The following is a 13,213-nucleotide window of genomic DNA, read 5'->3' as shown; positions in this document are numbered from 1 at the left end:
GTAGTATCATACAGTGACTGTACTTAATTTCATTTTCCAAGTGAAAAGTTTCAGTTTTGCTGAGATTTAAGCTATACATTCCCTGAAACAGAACTTTTCCTCACAGGACCTAATACTGCTCAGGTTCTCTGTGATTACCCACCTTGACAGGTTATCAAGTTACCAAACCAGAAGCAGTGATGCACTTGGAGAAAGGAAAAGAACAAGGAATAGTAGAGAGGGAATTCCCAAGTCAGTGTGGTCCAGGTGAGTGAAACAAATGCAGTGGGAGTTTGTGGAAGCAAAGTAACAAACAGTTGGTCATTGTTGAGTTGGGAACTTTGTTATTTTAACATATATTTTTAATTGAAGTATAGTTAATTTACAATGTTACATTAATTTCAGATGTACAGCAAAGTGATGACATTATGTGTGTGTATATGTATATTCTGTTTCCGATTCTTTTCGATTATAGGTTATTACAAGATATTGAATATAGTTCCCTGTGCTATACAGTAGGTCCTTGTTGTTTATGTATTTTATATATAATAGTGTGTATCTATTAATCCCAAACTCCTAATTTATCCTTTCTTGCATTTTAATTTTTTTTCTCATAGTCTCTGAACCCTTAGAAGTGGCTTTGAGTGATAAGAAGTCTTTAGTATGAATGTTTCCTATTTCTCTTATTACCTTTCCATATATGACTCTCTTTTGCTAGCCACCTAGGAGGAGACATACCTACCTCCTTGTATCTACCCTGGGTCAGATCTTTGCCTATTCCATTTGGTCTTTCCTTTTTCACTTAGTTGTTCTTCTACTGTAGCTCATTAGACACAACCAACCTCTTAACCATATTCATATACAACCTTTTATCCATATTCATATACCTCTTCTATTTTGCTTTCAAATATTCATAGATTTGTTCCAGTGTTTGATGACACCCATGTCCTTCAGTTTGTTACTTATTACCGTTTCTTTTATTGGGTGCCTCATACTTACATTGTGCCCCTGCTGTACCACTTTCCGTATCTCTTTGGATATTGACTTGAGATCTCATCCCTCTCCATTTCATGATAATGGTAGTATTCATCAATTTTTTTTTCTAGAAGTAATGTGGCAGGTTTATGGTTGGCATCAGGAAGATAACAGGAAGGATGGACCTGTGGAGAGAGATCATGAAAACAATGCACTGGGAAAAATATTTCCTGTGAACAAAAACTTTGTTTCATTTATAGAAGGACCCCATAAATGTGTCTCAAGAGGAATAAGTTTGAAACAAAATTCAGATTCAAGTTTTCAGAGTAAAAGCTATGCAGAAACTAACTCTGATGAATTGAATGGTCATGGGAAGTCATTTTTCCATACTCCACATGAAACCTCCCACACTCAAGCCCAGTACTATGAACATAATTTATGTGTGAGGTCTTTCAGCACAGTAACAAATCTTAAAAGACATCACGGAATTCACACAGAAGGGAAGCCTTACGAATGCAGTGAATGTCCCAAATCCTTCAGGTATAAGTCAAAGCTCATAATACACCAGAGAACCCATACAGGAGAGAAGCCATACAGATGCAGTGAATGTCAGAAAGGTTTCAGTACAAAATGTCATCTCACTCTGCACCAGAGAACTCATACAGGAGAGAAACCATATGAATGTATTGAGTGTCAGAAGTCCTTTAGAACAAAATATCATCTCATTCTACACCATAGGACTCATACAGGAGAGAAACCCTATGAATGCAAAGAATGTGGAAAAGCTTACAGGGAAAAGACAAAGCTCAGATTACATTGCAGAACACATACAGGAAAGAAACCTTTTGAGTGTAGTGATTGTAGGAAAGGTTTTATGCAAAAGTCAAACCTGATTATCCATCAAAGAATCCACACAGGAGAGAAACCCTATGGATGTAAAGAATGTGGAAAGGCCTTCTGTAATAAGTCTCAGCTTGTTGTTCACCAGCGAATTCACACAGGAGAAAAATCACGTGAATGCAGGGAATGTGGAAAAGCCTTCAATAAAAACTCACACCTCATAGCACATCAGCAAATTCATATCAGAGAGAAATCTTGTGAATGCAGTGAATGTGGAAAAGCTGTTGTACAAACATCACAGTTCATTCTACATCAGAGAACTCATACAGGAAGAACAGTTTATGAATGCAAGGAATGTGGGAAAGCCTTTAGTAAAAAGTCACATTTCATTACACATCAGAGAATCCATACAAGTGTGAAGCCTTATGAATGTAGTGAATGTGGGAAAGCTTTTATAGACAAGTCACAGCTTATTGCTCATAGAAGAACTCATACAGGAGAGAAACCTTATGAATGCAAGGAATGTGGGAAAGCCTTTAATAAAAAGTCACACTTCATAACCCATCAGAGAATTCATACGGGAGAGAAGCCTTATGAATGCAGTGAATGTGGGAAAGCTTTCATAGACAAGTCACAGCTTATTGTTCATAGAAGAACTCATACAGGAGAGAAGCCTTATGAATGCAAGGAATGTAGGAAAGCCTTTAATAAAAAGTCATCCCTCATAACCCATCAGAGGATTCATACTGGAGAGAAACCTTATGAATGCAGTGCATGTGGAAAAGCTTTTATAGACAAGTCCCATCTCATTGTCCATCGGAGGACTCATACAGGAGAGAGACCCTATGAATGCAGTGAATGTGGAAAAGCTTTCATACGAAAGGCAATGCTCATTGTCCATCAGAGGACACATACAGGAGAGAAACCCTTTGTATGTCTTGAATGCCAAAAAGCCTTTAGCAGTATGGCAATGCTCAGTAGACATCAGCTGATTCATACAGGAGAGAAACCCCATGGATGCAATGAATGTGGGAAGGCTTTCCGCCAAAAAAGCCATCTTATTATCCATCAGCGATGCCATACTGGAGAGAAACCCTATGGATGCATTCCATGCGGTCAAATCTTCAACCAGAAGTCACAGCTCATTAGACATCAGAGACGTCACACAGGAGAGAAACCGTATCAGTGCACTCAATGTGGGAAAGCTTTTTTTGAGAAATCATACCCCGGTGTCCATCAGAGAAGTCATGCAGGGCAGAAGCCTTATCAATGTGGTAAGTGTGGGAAAACTTTCTCTGTCAAGTTTTTTCTCACTTCACATGAGGAAATTCATACATGAAGGAAATCCCAGGAGCACAGTGAGCACTGGGAAGACTTTAGTGAGATGCCACATGTCACAGAATATAAGAAGATTCACACAAGAGTCACTCTATGAATGCAAACAAAGTTAGGATACTTTTCCATGAATTTTGGCCTTTGTAAGTTTCACAAAACTTACCCAGAAGTCTTTTAAATGTAGTGAATATAGGAAAATTATCTACTCTCAATGTAGCCTCATATTTCATGAGAAAAAGTCAATATGAATGAAAAGTTGAGATCTTTTCTTGATAAGAGAGATCCCAGTATGTGTCACACAGAATGAAACCTTTGGGTACAGCATGTGTTTTTGATAGGCTATCATAAAGTAGTCAGTTTTCACTGTGGACAAAATCTCACAAATATTCTGAATTCTTGAATACCTTCCAAACAAATGAGTTTTCATACCAAAGAATATCGATGACTGAAGACTTGTGATAGGGATGCCTCTGGCATGAAGTCCAAACTTATTGTGTATCAGATAATATTTATTAAGGAAAATTAGTAGTGTAATGATGGTGGGAAAGGTTATTTACATATAAGTAACTTTATAATAAAAATTCAGATTGTGTCACATTACCATGTATTTATAGAAAATGTATAAATACAGCTGATTTACTTTGTTGTACAGCAGAAAAACTGGCACAACAGTGCAAAGCAATTATACTCCAATAAAGAGCCTAAAAAGAAAAAATAAAAGAAAAAAGAAAATGTAACACAAAGTAGTCAGTTATGAAGAGCAGATAACTTTAGCATGCCAAAGGACACTTTGTTTCATGTTTGAATATATTGTATAGTGGAAGTAAATTAAGAAAGGTCCCAGATGTATTTGCTTTGTGTCTATTTTTGTAGAACATGTATATGATGATTTTCAAATTTCACAAGGTAATGTAAGTTGTGTACCACAAAATTCTTATTCCAGTTTGTATGTGTAGTATCCACCAAAAAATGCCAACATTGTGAAATATATAATCACAGGGTAAGTAATTAAGATTAAACAAGACTGTAATAAACACTGTTTACACCTTTTTGTTTTTTGTTTTACTGTTTACTGGTATTTAAGTAAATCTGGTACTTTTCAGCCCTTTGGAATGATACATTTTTTAACAAACAAATTGTCTCCTGATTGTCACTCAGAAAAAAACAGCCATTACAAATACTGAGGTTTAAGAGTGGTAAGTAATCACAACTCCTCTGTCCCCAAGTGAGTTCTGAAAAACTGGAAGCAGCTTCTATTTTCAAAGAAATGAAGATTAAAAAATATCATTTTTCTTGGTGGTGGTGCTCAAGTGGGGGATGAATGTGGCTTAGACTTATAGCCGCATGTACTCCCCATTGTTTTCCTCCGTAAAACTGAGTTTATTTGTTTTCTAGGGCTTTGGTAACAAAGTGCTATAAACTGAATGGCTTAGAAAACAACAGAAATTTAGTACTGTCTCAGTTCTGGAGGCCAGAAGTGCAAAATTGTTGTGTCATCAGGGCCATGCTCCCACTGAAACCTGTTGAAGATCCCTTCCTTGCCTCTTCCATGCTTCTGGTGGTTTGTGGGCAACTTTGGACTTTCCTTAACCTGAAGCTGGTAACTCCATTCTCTGTCCTTGTCATCACATGGCATGCTCCCCGTGTGCCTCTTTGTCTCCACATGGCCAGCTTCTAAGAACACCAGTCATTGGATTAGAGGCCCACCCTACTCCAGTAAGAGCTCCTCTAAGCTAACTCCATCTATAGCTACTCTATTTCCAAATACAGTCACATTTTGGGGTACTGGAGGTTAGGACTTCAACATGCCTTTGGAGGTAGGGGGAGGGGATACACGATTCATCCAAAATTCCTAGTACAATTGACCCTTGAACAATGCATGGGTTAGGGGTGCTGACCCCCATGCAGCTAGGAATCCTTGTGTAAGTTTTGACCCCTCAAAACTTAACTACTGATAGCTTTCTGTTGACTGGAAGCCTTACCAATACCATAAACAGTCGATTAACATTATTTTATATGTTATATATATTATATACTGTATTACAATGAAGCTAGAGAAAAGAAAAGGGGGAATTCCCTGGCGGTCCAGTGGTTAGAACTCAGCTCTTTCACTGCCATGGCCCAAGGTTCAATCCCCCTAGTGGGGGAACGAAGATCTGAAACTGTGGCCAGAAAAAAAAAAAAAGAGTTATGTTTACATTATACTGTCTGTTAAGTGTGCAACAGCATTATACCTAAAAAAAATAAAGTACACACCTTGATTAAAAAAATGTGTTTTTTGCTAATCTGAAAAAAACATATAAAAATATAACAATTGCTTTGCTGTATACCTGAAACTAAGACAATATTGGAAATCAACTGTACTTCAATTAAAAATTATTTTGAGGGGACTTCCCTGGTGGTCCAGTGGTTAAGACTCTGCGTATCCACTGCAGGGGGCCTGAGTTCCATCCCTGGTCAGGGAACTAGGATCCCAAATGCCACCCGTGGCCAGAAAGAAAAGAAAAAGATTTTGCTAAAAGATGCTAACCATCACCGGAGCCTTCAGCAAGTCATATATATATACACACACACATATTTTGCAATAGCAACATCGGAGATCACTGATAACAGATCATTATAACACATGTAATAATAATTTTCCTCTGTCTAGCAGCAGTGAGGGGTGAGGTGGGGGCCAGTCTCCGGGATATACATTCTACATGGATAAGGACATCCAGGATTTCTTGGAAGATTATTCTGGGTATCCCTGAAAACTCACTCTAGAGAAGCTGACAGAGAAAGTAAGCAGGTTCTCCTGAGGCTCTCTCAGTGAGATTTAGCAAACGTTTTCCTTAATGGTGTCTTAGCTCCAAGCAACCACTAGGTGGAAACTGTGTTCTAATTTGAGTTTTCATTAGCTCTTCGGACAAATAAAGATGACAGGAGTGGCATCATGAGGTCACACCAGAGTGGTTTTACTTTTGCTGTCTTTTGATGCCCCAGGTTTCTAATAAGCCCAATTTTAGATGACAAAACTCTGATATGAATAGATTGGCCAGCTAAAAGCAGCCTGGATTCTAGAAGTTATGAGCCTTCTTTAGTATAAAGGGGAAGAGGCATGAGATAAATTTTTAGTAACCTTTTTCTTGTGAAAGGTAACAAATGTACAGAAAAGTGAATAAAACATAAATGTGCAGCTTGCCCCACTGACAAAACGCCTGTGGGCCCCCACACAGGTCAAGAAATAGAAACTTACCAGAACCTCAGGAGCCTGCCAGCCAACCCTGTATACTTTTCAGATACTTTACAGATCAAATCTGCTCCCTCCCCCTAGCTGTGATCACTATCTTGGCTTTTATGTAATAAGTTCCTTGCTTTTAAAAAATGCTCTCAGGGAATTCCCTGGTGGTCCAGTGGTTACGACTCAGCACTTTCACTTCTGGGGCCCGGGTTCAATCCCTGGTCAGGGAATTAAGATCCTGCAAGTCCTGCAGCATGGCCAAAAAAATATTAATAATAATAAAAATAATAAAAAACAAAAAATTAAAAATGCTTTCAATACCTAATTATGCATACCTAATGCATATGTAAATAGACTACAACATGTCTATCCTGCAACATGTGACATTTTTTATTTAACATGATGATCTTAAAATTTATCCATGTTGTGTGGGCTAGTTGAATCATTTTTATTGCCGTATAGTTGTTCATTTTAGGAATATACTAGGATTGTTTGTCTTACTGTTGATGTATTTTTGGTTTGTTTCCAGTTTGGGACTATTATGAAATATATAAATATTTTATCATCTTGGGCACACTCTGTTGTTCAACTGTGTTTTTCCCTCATCTGTTTTTTATCCTGGTGTTCATAGGCACACTTTTTTTTTTTTTTGGGTGGGGCATATATCTAGGAAGTGGATTTGTTGGGCTATCAACTGATTTTTTAAGACTTTAAAGTGGAAATGTGAAAACATGCAAGAGTAGAAAGCTTCAAAAGTGTTAAACATTTTGTTGATTTCACTGATCGCCTTTCCTTCCCCCCTCCCCAGGAATATTTCTAACTAAATATTATATCATATAATTTCCTCCTGAAATACTTTAATACGTATCTGTAACAGATAAGGATTTTAAAAAGACTACAGTCACCGTTATACTCAACAGAATTAATAATTCTTGAATATGTTTGGGTTCTCCATGAGCATGCATGTGTGTGTGTGTGTGTGTGTGATTTATTGTAAGGTATTGGCTTACAGGATTATGGAAGCTGAGAATTTGGAGGTTGAAAGGATGGGGAAGACTTCTTTCTGAGAGATTAGTAATTCTGTTAACTGTTCCTGAGAACCTCACCTTTCGGAAGGACAAAATATTGACAGCTTAGCTTGCCTACGTCTGCCACTTCAAGAGCAGAGTAGCCCCAGAGGGCCTCGAACGACATGTTGGGAACAACAGTCTTTCTGTCAAGATTTATTTTGCTAACTGATCTTCTGCCTACCTCACCCTCCTAAGTGCTGTCTCACTGGCCCCGTATGAAGGAGACCATTTGTTCTTGGGTGTGAACTGTAAAGATATATCTGTGTCTGGAGATCTACCATTAGTTCTTATTCTATTGTAAAGAGAGCATTTATTCAACTGTTAATCATTGGAGGAATCTGGTTGAACATTACAATTACCAGGGAGTTTTGTGAATAAATACAGATTCTGCCATTAAGCATCAGACTGTATTAATCAGATGCCTTGATACTGCAAGTGACCTAACCCATATTTTATTTTTATTTTTTCAATTTAATTTTTATTTTATATCAGAGTATAGTTGATTTACAATATTGTGGTCTAACCCGTATTTTTAAAAAATACCTCCCCAAGTGATTCTGTTGGAACAGTATCAGTTGTAGACCAAGATTTGGGAAACAGTTACCTAGATGGTATTTGGAGCTGAGAGAAGCATGAGATGGGAAGGTGAGGGGAAAAACGCAGTTGAACAATACACAGCTTCCCAAGATTATGAAACGTTTACACAGATTTTCTTTTATCTTGTAGCAGTGGTAACTCTTAGGGTGGGGTGAGATACAGGAGCGATCTCTAGTCTCTGGAATGTAGGAGGGTGAGTCAAAAATCATTCACACTCCGGTTATATTAAAACTTCTTTAAATTCTACAGCCGGCATGTGGATAATTTTTAACTCACCCTGGTATGTTCTAGAATGAAGAGGACTTCCTGGATTAAAAACAACAACAACAGAGTTCCTTGGATAAACAACAAGGTCCTACTGTATAAAACAGGGAACTATATTCAATGTCCTGTGATTAAACCAAAAAGGAAAAGAAAAAAAAAGTTCCTTCTCCAGGTGCACTTAGAAATTCACTCTAGAAGCTGCCGGGAAAAATAATCTAAGGCTCCTAAAGGTTCTCTACCAATGAGGTCAGAGAGCTGAGAATGAGGTGCTTTGTGTTTCAGCAGCCACGAGGTGGAGCTCCATTTCATTAGATTTTTATTGGCAGTTGGGACAAGCTGAAGGACACCAAAGCCAGTCACGCCAGGATAGTTTACTGCTGCTGCTTTTTGACTCCTCAGCTCTGTCCTAATTATGTACTAATGTGATACAACTGTTGCATCTCATTGCTTAGAATATACTCACACCTAGTTGGAAGGATGGCTGAGAAAAGTATTGTTTTAGGCGGGTGAATTTCCACCTACTTCTGGCCGCGAAGTAGAGGGATGAATATTGAGTAGGAAGCTGGCAGTGTCTACCACATCCTACCCGTTTGTCTACTCAACATCCCTGTATACTCTTCTCCCCAAACAGAAAGTAGTCCCATCCTTCTGAGGGGGGACAGCTCCAAAGTTTTATTTTGGAGTCTTAGACTCAATCAGGTCTAGAAGTTATTTGTGGTGAGCATTCCATAAACTTGAAAAGAATCCTCACGGACTTCCCTGGCAGTCCAGTGGTTAAGACTCTGCACTTCCAATGCAGAGGGCCCGGGTTGAGTCCCTGGTCTGGGAACTAAGATCACACATGCTGCGTGGTGTGGTGTGGGGAAAAAAAAATCCTCAGCTTCCAGAGACCCAATATACAATGGTACAAGGAGAACTGGGCATCCACAATGAAAACTTCCAATGAAGAACAGAAAGCTGGGGAGGATATAGCAGGTGCTATTCTATTGCAACCAAGGCCAGTGGGCAGGTAAATTAAGAGTTCCCTGCCGTGGCAGTCAACTTGGGAGCTCTTGTTCTCATGACATCAACATTCATGACTCCTGGCTTTGCCCTCTTGTCTTTATTTGTTGTTCCTAATTTTCTATGGCCACATCTTAGTTGGGCATTGAGAAGTATACATTTCTTGGAAATTAAAAAGCATTTCTAAGAGTCAAGAATGCAAGTGAGATGGGTTAACTTCTTTGCACTGGAAATGCAAAAACGTTAGGGGTGACATGAGGGGAAGGGAGGGAAAAAGGATGACTGAGTAAAAACAGTGGAGTGGGTGAAGGACTTTTGTTAACAAGATTAGCTAATATTCATTTTGAGTTCTTTCTCTTGCCAATGTATCAGGAGTGTATGTAATATGATACAATTTGTGAGTGATTATTTGCAGAAAGCAAGGGAAAAGGCTAAGTGCAATTGTAAATTAATTTATTTCAAAACAAAGTCATCAGGCAACAAGTTAGCCAGGGTACTTTTCTTGAAGCTGAGATTTAAAACCAGAGATGTTCATAAAATGTAAGCATCTGGGAATTTGTATTTTGCTTTTTAAAATTATTTTATTTTTGGCCACACCACGTGGCATGTGAGATCTTAGTTCCTGGACCAGGAATCAAACCCACACCCCTTGCAATGGAAGTGCAGAATCTTAATCACTGGACTTCCAGGGAAGTCCCTGATATTTGTAAAAATTGGTTGCCAAGGGGAAGGGTGTGAGGGGGAGGGAAGGATTGGGAGTTGGGGATTAGCAGGTGCAAACTAGTATATATAGAATGGATAAACAACAAGGTCCTACTGTATAGCACAGGGAACTATATTGAGTATCCTGTGATAAACCAGAATGGAAAAGAATATGAAAAAGCATGTATAGATGTATAACTGAGTCACTTTGCTATACAGCAGAAATTAACACAACATTGTAAATCAACTATACGTCAATAAAAAAATAAAATAAATGTGGTTTTGATGATATTATTTAGACAGAACCTAACCTAGTACTAACCTAATGCATCTCTAAAATGCTTCTAAAGTAAACCATAAATGTTTTCTTGGTTTAAGCCATTGTTAGGTGTAACTGTAAATTGCAAATTACTTGTAATTGAAAGCCCCCGAATTGATACAAGACCTTGGGATTAATGTTTTTAGGATGACTGTCCTTACCTTTGTCTCTATCTTTCCATATTCCCCTATAACCCTGTGATACCCTTGGATGATAGTTTTTTAAAATTTCAGGAAGACTGCCATCTCTTTGGACTAGAAGCCTACTAATGAGCTTCTACAGGAGCAGAGGATTATGGAATTAATCTTGGTAGTGGTGGGTGGGTGGGGAATGTTGTCTTGTCCCACTGTCATCTCCTCCGCCTCCCACATGGTAGCGCTTTCTCTGTTTCTGGCTCCTGTCTCTCTCATCTTCATCTCTGCCTTTCATTATTATCTCTGATTCTTCTCACCTCAGTACTTGCCTCTCTCTGTATTCCTTGAGAGAGGGCACCTGGATACCCAGATTCTTTGCCTCTTTTTTTTTTTCTTGTTTTGGCTGCGTTGGGTCTTCGTTGGGGTACATGGGTTTCTCAGTGTGGTGGCTTCTCTTGTTTCAGAGCACAGGCTCTAAGTGCTCAGGCTTCAGTAGTTGTGGCTTGCAGGCTCTAGAGTGCAGGCTCAGTAGCTGTGGCCCATGGGCTATGTTGCTCCTCAGTGAGGGATCTTCCTGGACCAGGGCTCGAACCCATGTCTCCTGAATAGGCTGATGGATTCTTAACCACTCTGCCACCAGGGAAGGCCCTCTTTGACTCTTGATGTTGAAAAGGTTGAACTGCATCCCACAGAGGATGGAGGTTGAGAAAAACAGTCAGGTACTTGAGTTTCTAAAAGGGCCCAGTCTGTTCCCCAAATGCTGTTAAAACAAGTGCCATGTTGGTGTATTCTCGGGTGCATTGAGAAGCACAAGGAGCCCTAGTTTCCTGTTGCCCAACTGGTTTCAGTTCCCTTACCCCTCCCCTGTTCCTTTGGTTTATCTTGTTTTTTGGGGTTGGCACACCACGCATGGCTTGTGGGATCTTCCTTGTTCAGGGATCGAACCTGGGGCTCCCGTAGTGAAAGCACTGAGTCCTAACCATTGGCCCGACAGGGGATTCCCTGGTGTATCTTCTGTGAAGACCTTTAGAACCAGGGTCACTCTCCTCAGGAGACCAAGGCTTAGAACTGTCCAGAGCAAGGACCAGAGTTGGTGGAAAGTCCAGGTGAAAAAACATATCCCTGGGGGCTGCAAGGCTAGACAAGGGCATGCTCAGTAGGATGGTGGGGACAAAAGGCTTCTTGAAGTGAAGCTGTAGACAAATACGAGGTGAAGAAATGAATACTGCAAAAGCACACAACTCTCTTGAGGCGTTTTGCTGTGAAGGAGAACCACGGAATTGGTTGGAAACTAAGGAAGAATGTGGAGTTAAAGGGTAAACTTAAAAAAAAAAAGGTTCTAGACCTTACTGAGTACTGATGGGAATGATGGAATGGAAGGAAAATATTTGATGCTGCAGGAAAGAAGGGATAAGTGAAGGAGGGAAGTTCTTGAGAAAATGAAAGGGGTGGGATTCAGAGGACAAGTAGGATAGGTCTTGGGCAAGGATGGATACTTGCTTTCTGATCACGGAGATGAAGATAGAGAACAGTGGTGCAGGACCACATTCCGTTTCTCCATTCATCCATTAGTTGTTTTCACCTTCTGGCTATTTTGAAGACTGTTACTATATATTCAAGTTTCCATTGGAGTGCCTGTTTTCTCCACATGTGGCTCGTGGGCTCTAGAGTGCAGTCTCAGTAGTTGTGACACACAGGCTTAGTTGCTCCTTGCCATGTGAGATCTTCCTGGACCAGGGATCGCACCAACCTGTGTCCCCTGCATTGGCTGGCAGAGTCTTAACCACTGCGCCACCGGGGAAATCCCTATATATTTGGTCTTCATCCCAAGCCCTTGGAATTCCCTGTGATGAGAGCAATAAAGGTGTCTTTTGTTATGTTAAGGAGGTGGCTTCTAGAGAGCACCTAAGGATGGGGGAGCTGGTCACCAGAGGAACCAGCACTGTGATTAGAGGGTTGGAATTTTCAGTCCCACCCCTGGATCTCTGAGGGGCTGGAGATTGCATCCCATCCATCTCCAAAAATGGCCAATGACTTAATCAATCATGCCTATGTAATGAAGCCTCCATAACAACTCAAAAGGACAGGGTTTGGAGAGCTTCCAGATTGGGGATACCCCAGAAGGCCTCCACACGCCACCATGGTAAGCCCCAAACTCCATGGATATGTTAAAAAGGAGACAGCAGGCCCCAAATGGAATCACTTGTGCCAGCAAACGAAGGCTTAATACCTAACCTAACTGCAGTTTCAACCTACCTTCCCCACCTTCCCACAAAAATGTGACCTTTAACCAGGCAACCTGGAATTTCCTGCCCAGTAGTAGGAGGTAATCTGCTGATAGACCCCTTTCTTTCCCCTTAGGGGGGTGACCTTGCCTGAAACAGTGCATTCTTTGCTAATATTCCCCACCTTCCACCCCCACCTCTACCTTTAAACATGTGGATTCTTACCCCCCCAAAAATAATAAATAAATAAATAAAATAAAAAAAAAATGTGGATTCTAGAAGAATAGTATAGAGGAACCTATTTGCAGGGCAGGAATAGAAAGGCAGATGTAGAGAACTGACGTGTGGACATAGGGGGAGAAGGGGAGGGTGGGATGAATTGAGTGATTAGGTTTGACATAAATATACTACCATGTGTAAAACAGATAGCTAGTGGGAACCTGCTGTATAGCACAGGGAGCTCAGCTCAGTGCTCTGTGATGGCCTAGTTGGGTGGGATGGTGAGGGAGAGGGAGGGCCAAGAGGGAGGGGATGTGTGTATATGTATG

At 40.1% G+C, this 13,213-nt stretch overlaps 1 protein-coding gene across 1 annotated transcript; it reads left to right on the top strand.

Moving 5' to 3' along the window:
- Positions 1-210: 210 nt before the first annotated feature.
- LOC130839145 (zinc finger protein 260-like) lies at positions 211-3,770 on the top strand. The gene is made up of 3 exons (XM_057713046.1): positions 211-246; positions 1,086-1,959; positions 2,212-3,770. The coding sequence occupies exons 2-3, from the start codon at positions 1,091-1,093 to the stop codon at positions 3,131-3,133; spliced, it is 1,791 nt and encodes a 596-aa protein (XP_057569029.1). The 5' UTR covers positions 211-246; positions 1,086-1,090; the 3' UTR covers positions 3,134-3,770.
- Positions 3,771-13,213: the final 9,443 nt, after the last annotated feature.

The sequence above is a fragment of the Hippopotamus amphibius genome, chromosome 16 (assembly GCF_030028045.1).
Source record: "Hippopotamus amphibius kiboko isolate mHipAmp2 chromosome 16, mHipAmp2.hap2, whole genome shotgun sequence".
NCBI lineage: Eukaryota > Metazoa > Chordata > Mammalia > Artiodactyla > Hippopotamidae > Hippopotamus > Hippopotamus amphibius.
Note: the sequence above shows the minus strand (reverse complement) of the source record. Positions and strands in the feature narration are given on the sequence as shown.